The sequence below is a fragment of the Xenopus laevis genome, chromosome 2S, assembly GCF_017654675.1.
Source record: "Xenopus laevis strain J_2021 chromosome 2S, Xenopus_laevis_v10.1, whole genome shotgun sequence".
Classification (NCBI taxonomy): Eukaryota; Metazoa; Chordata; class Amphibia; order Anura; family Pipidae; genus Xenopus; species Xenopus laevis.
The window spans coordinates 31,564,315-31,578,133 of NC_054374.1; the positions used below are offsets into that span (position 1 = coordinate 31,564,315).

At 39.8% G+C, this 13,819-nt stretch overlaps 1 protein-coding gene across 2 annotated transcripts in view; it reads right to left on the reverse strand.

Annotated features, from left to right (window-relative positions):
• Positions 1 to 806: 806 nt before the first annotated feature.
• limk1.S (LIM domain kinase 1 S homeolog) overlaps positions 807 to 13,819 on the reverse strand; it is a 56,135-nt gene continuing 43,122 nt past the window's right edge. For both annotated transcript variants that reach the window (XM_018249054.2, XM_018249055.2), the window contains 7 exons: positions 13,089 to 13,220; positions 11,744 to 11,803; positions 11,522 to 11,587; positions 8,126 to 8,258; positions 2,718 to 2,773; positions 2,445 to 2,602; positions 807 to 1,886 (listed from right to left, as the gene is read on the reverse strand). In XM_018249054.2, the coding sequence (XP_018104543.1) occupies positions 1,724 to 1,886; positions 2,445 to 2,602; positions 2,718 to 2,773; positions 8,126 to 8,258; positions 11,522 to 11,587; positions 11,744 to 11,803; positions 13,089 to 13,220 (768 nt within the window). In that variant the 3' untranslated portion in view covers positions 807 to 1,723. The remainder of the gene's footprint in view (positions 1,887 to 2,444; positions 2,603 to 2,717; positions 2,774 to 8,125; positions 8,259 to 11,521; positions 11,588 to 11,743; positions 11,804 to 13,088; positions 13,221 to 13,819) is intronic.

A 13,819-nucleotide genomic window follows, 5' to 3' on the forward strand; every position in this document is an offset into this window, starting at 1 on the left:
GAAAACACAACAGAAACTCTGAATATGTTCATAAATGTAATTCTAGCTATATTTAAGACAAAACACAGAAAAAGGGTGATTTGTAATATTAAAGGATTTCCTATCTACACCTCTGCAGATTGTAGGAGATTTTCATCACTGAGCAGAAGACTAAGGGACAAATTCACTAAAGGACGAAGCGCCTAACGCTAGCGTTTATTCGCTAGCATATCGAATTTGCGCAATAGACGTAACTACGCAAATTCACTTACGTGCGCATTTTTCTGAACGCTACCTTTTATGCTAGACTTCCTTCGCCAGCTCAGACCAGGCAAAGTGAAATAGAGTAGATAGGGATTGCTTCAAAAAAAGTTGAAATTTTTTCAAAGTCCCAAAAAACGCTGGCGTTTTTTCTTTTTTTATGGGTAATAGGCTGAAAAAGATTGAAATTTTTTATTCCCCCCCTACATTTCCTAACTCATGGCACCTTAACTATACAGTGGGCACATGTGTAGGGCAAAATAAAAATTTTATTTGATGTTTTGAAGGTTTCCCAGGCTTGTGTAGTGCTGCTACGTATATTTCCATTGTAAATTCAATTTGGCACCGCATCGCTAGCGTAACTTCGCTTTGCCTGGAGAATTAACGCTAGTGCAACTTCGCAACCTTTCATTTCCCCTGAGCGCAACTTCGGATTTTAGTGAATTTGCGAAGCGCTGGCGAAAATTCTCCTGGCGAAGTGTGGGGAAGCGGACGCTGGCGTAACTATGAATCTTAGTGAATTTGTCCCTAAGAGAGAGAAGAAAGTTTAAAGCAGCAAAACACCATCACAGTTTTTCTATATCATTTTATGAAAACTATGCAATATTTAAGCCTATGTAAAAAAATAAATTTAATTATTTAAAAATGGATAGTATATGACGACAGGGATGGGATCTGAGACAGGGTGAGTCTCCCACATAAATTTTAATTTAAAGGCAACAGGACAGACCTTGATGATATTTTGTGAGCTCATGTGCTGGTGGGTGTAGAAGCTTACAAACAATCACTAAGCTTATTTGACAAATATGCATTATATCCAAGGAACGACCAAGTGAAAGCTGTACCATACAAGTATGATGTGCATATACTAAGATTTCGTCACAGTTCTCTTTGATCTCAGCCCCAGTGCATTGTGGTCCCATTCACTCCGATGTAACCCTGAGCCTACATAAAGCAATGGTGTGTGTAGAGAATACACAATAAGGTTGGGAAAGGTGAGAAGAGAAATAGTACCTACATTAAGGAAGCTATGTACAAAATGCTATGCAGAATCCAAATTTACACACAGGTATTTACACAAGGTGCAGGATGCTTCTTTGCACAAAATCTCAATAAAAGGTGGCGCCATGCAAGGAGGGAAGTGATGTAATGACGCCTTTACGAACAATGGATTTTGTTTCTGGTACTCTGAAGACTAAGTGCCTTACTAATCAACCCTGGTTTAACTAAGATAGCTTGCCAGAAAGAACCATCACAAACCAACTCAACTAAATAGGCACCCTGAGGAACTAGAAGGGTTCTAGAATCTTTGGAAAGCCCTTGATGCTTCTGAGAAGTCTAACATATTCCAGCTCTGATGCAACAGATCCTCTTTGTTAGAACATGGGGGGGCATATCCCCACTCCGTGCAAGATAAGCAATATGAGATCCCCTATACACAGTCTGGGGGTGTTTATTATGAAACCGTGCTCCATGGGTGGGCTTATTCAGGGATTTCAGGGTGCACGTGAAGTGTGCTTTCACCCCTCCTGTAGTTTTCCCAGAAATCCCGTTCCAGTTGTTCAAGATGTGAACTGAGGGGAAGCTGAAGGTTTAAGTGCCTAAGTAGGGAATCCAACCAAAGCTGCAACTGGGAGAACCTTGGCCTGAAACAGAGCACAGGTAAAGTGGAAGACTTTATTGGAGGGTAACAATCTGACATGATATTATTATCATAGTGGAAATAACAAAGGATTTCTGATATAACAAAACGACATAACATAGTAACATAGTAAGTAAGGTTGAAAAAAGACATGTCCATCGAGTTCAACCTTTTTTTTTTCTTTTTATTAACTACCTATCTGCCAGTTGATCCAGAGGAAGGCAAAAAAAAAACCCATCTGAAGCCTCTCCAATTTGCCTCAGAGGGGGAAAAATTCCTTCCTGACTCCGTCCCTGGATCAACTTGTACTATGAGTTATCTCCCATAACCCTGTATTCCCTCACTTGCTTAAAAGCTATCCAACCCCTTCTTAAAGCTATCTAATGTATCAGCCTGTACAACTGATTCAGGGAGAGAATTCCACATCTTCACAGCTCTCACTGTAAAAAACCCCTTCCGAATATTTAGGCGGAACCTCTTTTCTTCTAATCGGAATTGGTGACCTTGTGTCAGCTGGAAAGACCTACTGGTAAATACTGGCAATACCAGGTTTTAGTGTTACCTCTTTTCAGGATCCAGGTCACAGCACAACACAGCACTGGGGAAAAATCCTGGTGGGCAATTTGGGGGGCAAAATCTATCCAAGAATACACGGACATTGAGCCCAAAATCCATGGTGCGAGGGAGGTAATCAGGGTCAGCATTTACACGTCCAATTATCTAACAAAAAAAAAGAAGAAAATTAAAGTACACAACTGTAAATGAAGGATCCAGCAAGCACTAAGTGACCAATGAAACAAGCAAAGAGCACAGTAATGGGAACCAGCATAAATACCTCACAAATTACAATCCCAAAGGAGAAAACATCCACAGATTCATCATAGCTTCTTCCTGCAACAAAATAACAGGGATTTAAGCATCTCAGCCCCAAGTGACAGAACTTTATCAGGGTGAATGGAGAAGGTGCCAAATAAAAGCCTTGTGGAGACACCATACTTCTGTCGGTCAGTATTAATGTGACTTTTACAAGTGCATTCATGTTAGCTGGTACAAACAAATGCCACCGTACAGACTAAAGCATTCACACCCAAATAGGCCTGGAGTCTGTAGTGTACACAAAGCAGGAGAAGTTGTAAGCTAGTAAGTCTCCTGACACCCAGGGGATCTTGCCCACTGCTGCTTTCAAGCAGAGAACAATGGCAGATAAAATGCTCTGCCACATATGCAAGTTAATGACAAGCCTTTTTGACAGGCTATTTGACGCCAACGTTCACCTATAACCGCATGATATGTGTTCAACTGCACACTTATCATGAACTAGTATAAAGTGTAGTGACAGGCAGAGAAGGGCATTTTATCTGCTGCTCCTCTCTGCTGGAGGGTGATGTTGTATATAACATTGCATGTGCCGTGAGCCTTCTACGGCCATAAAGTCATGTACTGCTCCCCATGAGGTATTTTTAACAGACCACCATGCAATCAAACGAGAGATAAGCTCATAATCAGGAACTTCACTTAAAGGAGAAGGAAAGCTACGGAGGCATTTTGTTGCCAATAGATTAGCTGCAATAGTGCAAGCTAGAATGCTATATTTATTCTGTAGAATTCTTTACCATACCTGAGTAAAAAGCTCTAGAAACTCTCTGTTTGTTTAGGATAGGAGCTGCAGTATTAAAATGGTGTGACATCACCTGCCTGAGTCTCTCCCTGCTCTAGGCTCAGATTACAGTAGAGAAGGGAGGGGGGTGGAAAAGGAGCAAACTGAGCATGCTCTTGCCCAGGGCAATGAGGTTTAAGCTGAAGGCAGGAAGTCTGATACAGAAGCCCATGTGTACACAATAGAAGGAAAGAAATGCTGTGTTTCTTTTGACAGGGGACTCAGAGCAACATTACTTTGGGGGGTTTACTGGTATATTTAGATGGACCTTTCTGTTAAGGCTTACTTAGTTTTAACCTTTCCTTCTCCTTTAAGGAAGAGGAAAACCAGCCCTGACAATTAGGGATGTAGCGAACCGCCGATAATGTGTTCGCGAACGCCGTTCGCGAACACCGGCAAAAATTGCGAACAGTTCGCGAACAGTTCGCGAACTTCGAACATCCGAAAATCGTTCGATTCGAACGATCGAAGGATTTTAATCGTTCGATCGAACGATTTTCGTTCGAATCGAACGAAAATCGTTCGATTTTAGCGATCGAATGGTCGAATGGTCGAACGATTTTGACGCGAACGCCTATTGGCGAACGTCGCGCGACGTTCGCGAACTTGCGGCGGACGCGAACAGCCGATGTTCGCGCGAACAAGTTCGCCGGCGAACAAGTTCGCCGGCGAACAGTCCGCGACATCCCTACTGACAATGTCACTGCTATTACCGAGCCTGCAGTACAATCTGTGATCTATGATGAAAATTCTTATTGGATCTCTGACCTGGGCCTATCGCTATATGAGTTTGCACAGCTGAAGACTCCCAATAGTGTTCTGACTTACAGAGTAATTGATGCTGCCAAAATGCTTCTAAAACCGCAATTTACAGCTGAGGGGATCCAGCCTGCAAACACCCCTTGGTTTGCTATAGGCCTTGTGTTTGGGCCGGCTGTACAGATTCATGGTGATGACAATTCGATACACTGCTTTACATCTTGTTATAGACGTGGCCGAGTAGAGATTGTACATTCTGTGACACTTAGGGGCACATTTACTAAGCTCGAGTGAAGGATTCGAAGTTAAAAAACGTTGAACTTCGAAGTTTTTTTTTGGGTACTTTGACCATCTAATAGGCTACTTCGACCTTCGACTGCGACTTCGAATCGTACGATTCAGACTAAAAATAGTTTGACTATTTGACCATTCGATAGTCGAAGTACTGTCTCTTTAAAAAAAATTTGACTACCTACTTTGGCACTTTAAACCTACCGAGCAGCAATGTTAGCCTATGGGGACCTTCTCCAAAAGCTTTCTATGCTTTTTTTGATCGAAGGAAAATCCTTCGATCGATGGATTAAAATCCTTCAAATCGTTAATCGTTCGATATTTGTAGTCGAAGGATTTTACTTCGATGGTTAATCGACCCTTAGTAAATGTGCCCCTTACAGTCTCACAGGCAGATTTAAAGCAGATCGAAGCCCTTAATCAAAATGTGGTTCCAGACCCACTGAATAACATTTGTATATATTGTACGGTGTCAAAGCACAACCTGAGGAATGTAATGACTGTGTTCTATATGGAATTGCTTTTGGCTGAGATCCTAAGTAATGGAGATCCCAGCTGCACATTTGACAATTCAAAAATGAGGGAGCACCTTGGTAACTGCTTTCTGGCCCGAGAGATGACTGCATTTCCTAAAATATCTTAATCAGTTATCCCACAAGTGCAGCAACACGTTACTTTTCTACAAGAGCTAAGGAAGTAGGAAAAGAGAGGAGACAGTAAGAGACCCTTAAGACGGAAGGGCACACAGTCCTCTAGCTACACAAGCTACATGAAGAGGCAGATGGAATAAAGGGTAACTGGCAATCCTGACCCTGAATAGATAAAATCAGGAGAGATGCTGGAAACAATACCTGTATAAAAAGGAGAAGTAATGGGAAGATAAAATCCTCTAGAAAATCATGAGCTAGCAGGATCATTTATCAAATATGGAACCAAAAAATCCTAAAGGAATCCTCACAGTTTAATACTGTCCCTATTTACCAAAACTTTCCTGACTGTCAGGGACATTTATTTGTTTTTAATGAACTGCTCCCTGCGTCAGATCTGAATGCATTTGAATGTATTCCTACTATTCTGATCCTAATCCTCCCATGGACATCACATACAAGGAGAAAGAATTCATCCAATTATTTCCATGCCAGAATGAACTGTGTATCATTGCAATTAAACCTTATTTTTTAATAAAATTTAGAGATAAATTATATTATTTTGTGTTGCTTTATAATTAAGATGCTTGTGTCGTTCACAGCCAATAGCTGACACTTTGTGCCCATTATCATATATTTAGAAAGGATTTTTGAAAATAACACAAAGAAGACATTATTAATCATTTAGGGGATCATAAAGGAGACTGATACACATCATACAATAGTTACACATCAAATAATTTTTTACTAGTGTCTACAAAACAGACATGAGTATGATGCTTTTTCTTAATAGTCACTGTAGTAGAGTAGTAACAGGTACAAGGTTGGTGCTGGATCTAATATTTCATAGTAACTAATATGCAGGCAGCATTATTTAAAAGCAAATGTTTGATTAGTTTATCTGGGGCACGAACAGGCACACAATTCAATGAATTGTAACTACTTTAGTCAACACACAAGTCTCCACATTTGCCCCTTGCACCCAAAAGCCGGTTAGTTGTATTTGGCTCATTAAGGTGCAGACTGGGTCCTCTTAGCTTATAGATCTACAGAAACATTGGTGCAAGGGCTATGACACAAGCATTTAAATGCCTGCGCTATTCCCAGCTCAGCAGGTAAAAATTCATGATAAATGCTTTGATTAAAAAGATGCAACTGTGGATCAGGAGACTGATGCTCACAAAGAAGCACCCTGAGCAATTCTACTTATAGTTGGGCAGTGGGGAGTCAATCCCCTTTACACAGAGGCAAAAGACAATCAGTCAAAATGAGGATTTGTGTGTTCAGACACAAATCACAGTCACAGTTCCCTCTACAATCTCAAAAGAAAGATACAATGATTAAACTACCTGTACTCAGGGGAATGGCACTCATACAGTAACATTAGCCAGTAATCTAGTACGGTGTTGCAAAACAATAAGTTTAATGTATGTTATACTACATGGAATTGTACTGATGTGTTCTACTTTCACTGTTCTATACTGGAAAAGATATTTACGTTATCCTCTGTCAATGTATCTATTTTTGAAAAATAAAAGAGATTATAAAAAAAAAAAAAAAAAATACTCTTTTTTAAATACTTTTATTCTTTTTTTTTCCCTTTATTTGAATTATTTGGCCTAGGGGTGCTTCAGATTGAAATCTAGCCCTGATCAGATCTGTTTGTTAGAAGAAGCTACCCAGAAGAACAGTTCAGTGTTATTTTACTAAATGTATGATTTCCCATACAGGACAATATTTAGCCTTGTGGCCTGAAGGCCTGATAGATGGACTGCATTTTTGCCAGTACTAGTTTTTATACTATACAGGTATAGGGTCTGTTACCCGGAAACCCATTATCCAGAAAGCTCCAAATTACGGAGAGGCTGTCTCCCATAGACTCCATTATAATCAAAATTTAAAAAAATGTGTTTCTTTGTAATAATAAAACGGTACCTTGTACTCGATCTAAACTAAGATATAATTAATCCTTATTGGAAGCAAAACCATCTTATGGGGTTTATTTAATGTTTACATGATTTTCTGGTAGACTTAAGGTATGAAGATCCAAATTATGGAAAGATTCATTATCCAGAAACCCCCAGGTCCCGACCAATCTGGATAACAGGTCCCATACCTGTACTACTATATACTATATACTTTTCCAGTGCTAGTATATGGCTACCTAATCTTGGATGGTTGCAGTATTCTATGGGGTAAATTTAATAAGAGGTGAAAATTCACCAGGGACGGCTTTGCAGCCATAGCAACACTTCGCTGGGCAAAAATTCGCTCAGACAATGCTAATTTACTAAAATGCAAAGTTGCGTCCAGGGTGCCGAACACTGGTGAATTTTCGCTAGCGTTACTTCAGCAATCAAAGCAAAGATGCGCTAGCGTTCAATTATGCCTAGCGCAACTTCATTAGAGGTCTTTGCTCAGGCTAATTTGCATACGGCGGGACATTAAAAAGTTGAATGGACGTATATGTTGCAGCAAATACATTACACTACACAAGCCCAGGGAACCTTAATAAAGAAAATAGAGTTGTTATATTGCCCTACACATGAGCCCACTGTATAGTTTATGTTCCATATAGTGCCTGAAAGCAGTAACCCTGGTGAATTGTCGCCAGCATTACTCACTTCGCCCTTTAGTAAATCTGCCCCTATGCCAGAATGGGGCTACAAATCAGAAAATGTTTTAAAATGTTTTAAAATGAGCCTTGTATTGCTGAGTGTTGGTAGCAAGTTATCAGTTAAAATAATCCACATAAATTGCTCCTCTGACAACAGTGGCTTATAAAAGCTCCCTCCACATAAACATTTACTTGTACAGTAGCCACAGATGCTGATACTGCTTTATGTTGGTGTCTGATCTAAATAAAGTATCATACTTCATTTATTTTACCATTTATCATCTCCGGTGCCATCCAGTAGGGATTCCCCACCACTGTATAACGCTTCCTTCGGTCTTTCCGTAGATCACGAGTCTCATCTGTCAAACGTGCCAGGCCAAAATCTGCTACCACCAGACTCCCATCCTATAAGTCAACAACACTTTAGCCATCAGTTCTGAATTGTGCTCCAAATGAATAAAGCAATTACCACCATAAACCCACAGAACAGTGACAAAAGTAACACAAGTAACACAAGCCCTACTTTTACTTTATTTGTCTATGACCATTCATTAAAATAAATTGCCATATTTTCTGCACATGTATATCTATTTTTGTTTGCAGCTTAAAATATGTAATTTTATCACACACTAAGGAAGAGAAGTCTCTGGTGGCCAATGCGTCATGAAAAAGGTATAGTTTATACCAAAGTTATCCATAAACTGAAGATCTGCAACGCCCTTTAATAGCATTTTTAAACCTGTTGGATATATAACTTCCCAGTATTATAACTTCTAATTTCAATTCCACGTGTTGGGGGCTGAAACCAACAAAAAATTCCAAAAACAGAATCAAAATACCTTAATTAAATTAAATGTATATACTTTCATTCAATATAGTCACTGGCTTAAATAATCAGTGACTGGCCAGTTTACTAATTCATAAGCAATAAAAAACAGTGAATAAATACAACATAAATAAACCTTATAAAGTCATACACACTTCTAAACCCCAGCAAAAAGCTTTTAAAAAAGTTTTTTAAAAAATATCTCCTTCAAAGGTGGAACTGCCACGTATCTTATAGAAATTTCAGAGGTTAATCATGAGAGTTCAAGTTGAGGTTGTGGACCTTGAGCTCTCATGATTAAGTTCTATACTATTATTCTACAAAACTACTAAAACAGCAAAGATAACTGACAATACATTCTAGGGGCAAATTTACTAACCTCCGAAAATTCGCCAGCGACGGCTTCGCTCACAGCGCATAGATTTGCCAGGACAACGCCAGGGCGCCAAACGCTGGTGAAGTTGCACTAGCGTTACTGCGCCAAGCGAAGGAAGTTCCGCTAGTGTTGCATAATTTGCATACGGTGGAAAGTTAAAGTACAATGGACGTTTATGTTGCAGCCAGTACATTACACTACACAAGCCTAATAAAATAAAATAAAGTTGTTATAGTGCCCTACACATGAGCCCAGTGTATAGTTTATGTGCCATATATAAGGAAATGTAGGGGGGAAGTCGGTTACCCCAGAAACAATTTACGCTCTTTTTCAGCCTATCACCCTGAAAAAGGAAAAGACGCTAACATTTTTTGGGACTCTACTCTATTGCACTTCGCCTGGTCTGAGGTGGCAAAGGCAAGTCTGGCGCAAGAGGTAACGTTCAGTAAAATCCATATCTTAGTGAATTTGTGTAGTTACCTCCATTCGCCAGAGCGCAAATTTCCCCAGATGTTAGGGAGCGAAGTACCGCTAGAATCTATAAAGTTACGCCAGCGACCGTTAGTAAATCGCAAAGTACCGAAATGATGTCACGTTGGCAAATTTTCGCCCGCTTTAGTCATTTTGCCCTTTAGTAAATTTGCCCCTAAGTCTGCTCTCTTGGTTTGGAATATTTCTTTGGGCTATAGACACGGCGGTTACACCTTTGAAGAAGATATTTTTTTAAAAGCTTTTTGCTGGAATGAATTTTGAAAATGCTATAGTGTTATGAATTGTGGTCAGAAGTGTGTATGCATTTATAAGGTTCCCTCATTGATTATTTTTACTCATTTATTTATGTTGTATTTATTCACTGTTTTGAAATACTTATGAATTAGTGGAATGGTCAGTCACTGATTAGTTAGGTCACTGATATTCAATTAAAGAATATACATTTTAATTCCACTATCTGTGTTTAAGATATCTGCCTGATTTTCAAATAGGCAGACCCCCAGTTTGCCAATAAGCTTCCAATTTGACTTGTACAGTATATACAGCCAGCTTTAGTTTCAACAGGCATGAAAGCACCACTGTTCATTTCGGCAAGAAAAAGTTCTATGTGACAAATGAACAGTTCAAGTCCTGCACTGTACACCACATATGATCTATTAGTGCACAGGGCTCTACTGCCTTCAGGAGGCTTGTAACTTTACTGTGCGTAAAATGGTACATAGTAACCACATGCCAAAATCTAAATACCACTGTTTATACACATGAGAGTACAAAATTACTGTAGCTTCATGTGCTCATGCCCCAGAGCGTCAGCAAATGGAGATGAATTAAACATACCAGAATGAAGGCGGGCACAAAGACATAAGTTTTATTCAGTAAAGTATGACCACAAATCTCTTCTTTCCTTTTGGAGGACTTATCCAGAGAGCATAGTATTACAGTATGTGCAGTGTCAGACTGGGATGCCAGGGGCCCACCAGAAAACCTAAAGGTGGCCATAGACGCACAGATAATATCGTACGAAACAAATTTTCGTCCGATATTCATTGCGTGTATGGTGGAAAAAGAGCCGACCGATATCGGCAGAAGACTTGGATATCGGTCGGCTCGTTGATCAGGCTGGATGGAAAATTTTGATCGGGTGCCTTTGAAGGGACCAAAACATCGGCCATTGTTAGTGCTGAATTGTCAGATACAGGTAGAATTCTATTGTTTCTTCCCGTATATCTACCTGTATATTTGACGATTCAGCTCTACACGTGTGTTTTGAAACAAACAATCTTTCTTGGAAAGATCTTTTCCAAGAAAGATCGTAATTGTTACGTCTATGGCCACCTTTAGACCATGGGCCCAGTTACCAAACTATTATTCCTCCTCTCTTCACTCAACCTCTTTATTCTCCTAGTCTTTTATATCTACTTACTATATTCTTCCATTATTAAGCATTTTTACCATAAAGAAATAGGGAATGATCATGAAATAGGCTAAATGGTTAGAAGCAAGAGGGCCCACTGATACCTGGGCCCACCGGGAGTTTTCCTGGCATCCCTGTGGGCCAGTCCGACACTGAGTATGTGCCCCCAAAGGTATGTAACACAAAGGGTTTTTTCTTTTTAAAGTTTTCTGAATAAAATTTACATTTTATGACCCTTCATCTTTTTGATATAACCCCAGTCTGTGCCTGCTTACTAACGATGTGCAGGCCGACCTGATACACGCGGGTCAGGTGTGTTCGGGCCAATCTCACACTCCTCTTCGTGGGTGGCCCTGCCGGCTTCCGGCTACTTTTTTTATAGACACTGCGCCTGTATACCCTGCCCCTTTTGTGATGTCATCTGCGGGGCAGCGCGAGTCTTTAAAAGGAAGCTGGTAGGCGGGTGCCGGTGGAGGGAGGGGTCGGGAAAACGCTGACCAGCAACATCACTACTGCTTACATACTGACCGCAGACTTGGAAAAATGTGCTGACATCTTACCTCACGCACAAGACAGTTATGCGAGTTCAAGTCCCGGTGGATAATATTCATAGAATGAAGATATGTCTAGGTAAGCAGAAGACAAATATATTATTATAATGTATTGTGGTAGAGTAATAACTACCAACTGCAACCAAAATGATGGCACAGGCTCTTCTCTGAGGACAGATAGAAACAAGCTCAGTCAAGAAGAGCCATCCTTTAACACGCACTTGTACTCACCATTCCGGCTGCAATGTCTCTGGCAAAAATTACCCTCTTGTTCCATGGGAAATGAGCATCCTGAAAAAAGCAACATAAAGTAGTTCAATTTGTATAGTACAAAAGACAAACTTATTCTAACTTCCCCATTTTGGGAATTAATGTTCTCCTTTAATCTGTGCGCATGCACATAAATATTGAGTCCTGCGTACACAACAAATTGTGGTGCGCACAAGAAAATTTGGTGTGCAGTTTTAAAAAGTCTGAAGCACACAGTCCAAAAAAAAAATGAGTGAGAACGCTGCTACCTGAGTAAATGTATTCGGTGTGCCACCCAGGCCACTGTAAACTGCTGTTGCCAAGTCTAAAAACTTTCTAAAGCCACAAATATATTTAAATATATTATCTGATGTTACATTCTTTAGACCATTAAAAAGTCTATATCCAGCTTGCACTTTTCACAATAAAAAAAATCTAAATCAAATGGATATATAGTGCTACAGGACACGGCCTATTTTGATTGGTGCAGTTGCATTTCTCAGGATTAGTCTATTGCCTGAAAATGAACCTGTAGTACTATTTTGCTTTTCTCTATTACTTCTCAGTTCTAGTTCTCTCTCCTGTTCATATTCCAGTCTCTTATTCAAATCAATGCTAGTTGCTAGGGTAATTTGCAAACTGGAGAGCTGCTGAATAAAAAGCTAAATAACTAAAAAATAATCACAAATAATAAAAAATTAAAACCAGTTACAAATTGTCTCAGAATATCACTCTCTACATGATAATATCTGGGCTGAACAGCAGGAGGCGCTCTTGTTACACACTGTGAATATCACAAAAGCTAAAAGCAAAACATAATTACAGTAAATTGAAGGTTTACTCAGAAAGTCACAATGAATTATTTGTGGGTAGGTTTATTTCCCATTCAGGGTAGGACTACATGGACGTTTTTGGCGTGATCTCACGCACTGCAACAAAACGCCTGCGTCAGATCGCAGGCGACGGAAATAAGGTAAGCAAATGCATTGTCACATGGTGTCGCAGCGTTGATCCGACCTGACACAACTGTTGGATGCAGACGCAGCGTGCAGCATCTGCATCTGACAGTCGTGTCGCATCGGATCAATGCTGCGACACCATGCAACATTTCCAATATTTACCTTATTTCTGTCGCATGCAATCTGACGCAGGTGTTTTGTTGCTGCGCGTCGGATCGCGACGAAAACGTCCATGTAGTACTACCCTTCATCCACAAAACTCCGCAGGTCACAGGTCAAGTGCATTCCAAATGTAGCAGATATTTAAGCAAAGTAATAGAAATGATCCCAGATGTTATAGTGCTAATAAAAAAAGGTAATGAACTTACCATGCCCTTTATAACTCTGCGCAGGGTCCCACCTGGGATGTATTCAGTGATAAAGTTTAGTCTTTTGTCCTTGTAGAGCACTCCAATAAACTTCAGCACATTGGGGTGCTCCAAGCAGCGCATCACCTTCACCTACACCAATCAGATACAGAGACAGATTGTTAGTAGTAGGCATGGGCAATATCTGAATGTAGATATTATTACAATTAATGCTTAAATAGAGACTAAAGCATTTGCATCACTAATAAGGATAGATAAATAGGCAATACACCGCATGGAAAGAAAGAGGTACTGTCATGCACATGGCAACAACAATAGTGCTATTTATTTCTACAGGGGAAATGCTAATTGAACTTCCAATTTGATTTAATATATGATGTGAAGTATGGTGTGTTTGAGTAATTTGAAGAAGCTTTTAGGACTATGGTACGTGTATTGAAAACATTGTGCCAAAAAGGCTGAAACCGCCCCCAAAGTCACCATCATTGACTAGAGTGCATATAAATTGAAACAATATCAGTATGTGTATTGTGATGAAAAAAAAATGCCCAATTCTAATATTTATATGTGTTTCCTAATGTAATCAGTGAGTGAATTCAGGAAAATCTGAAATGCAGTTTATAGGTTAGGAAGAAATTGAAGCATGAAACGCCCCAAAAAAACAAATTTATACCTCTACGTGCTCTTACAGACGAGTGTTTTTACCTGCGCTCCCCTGCGTTGCGCTTTCT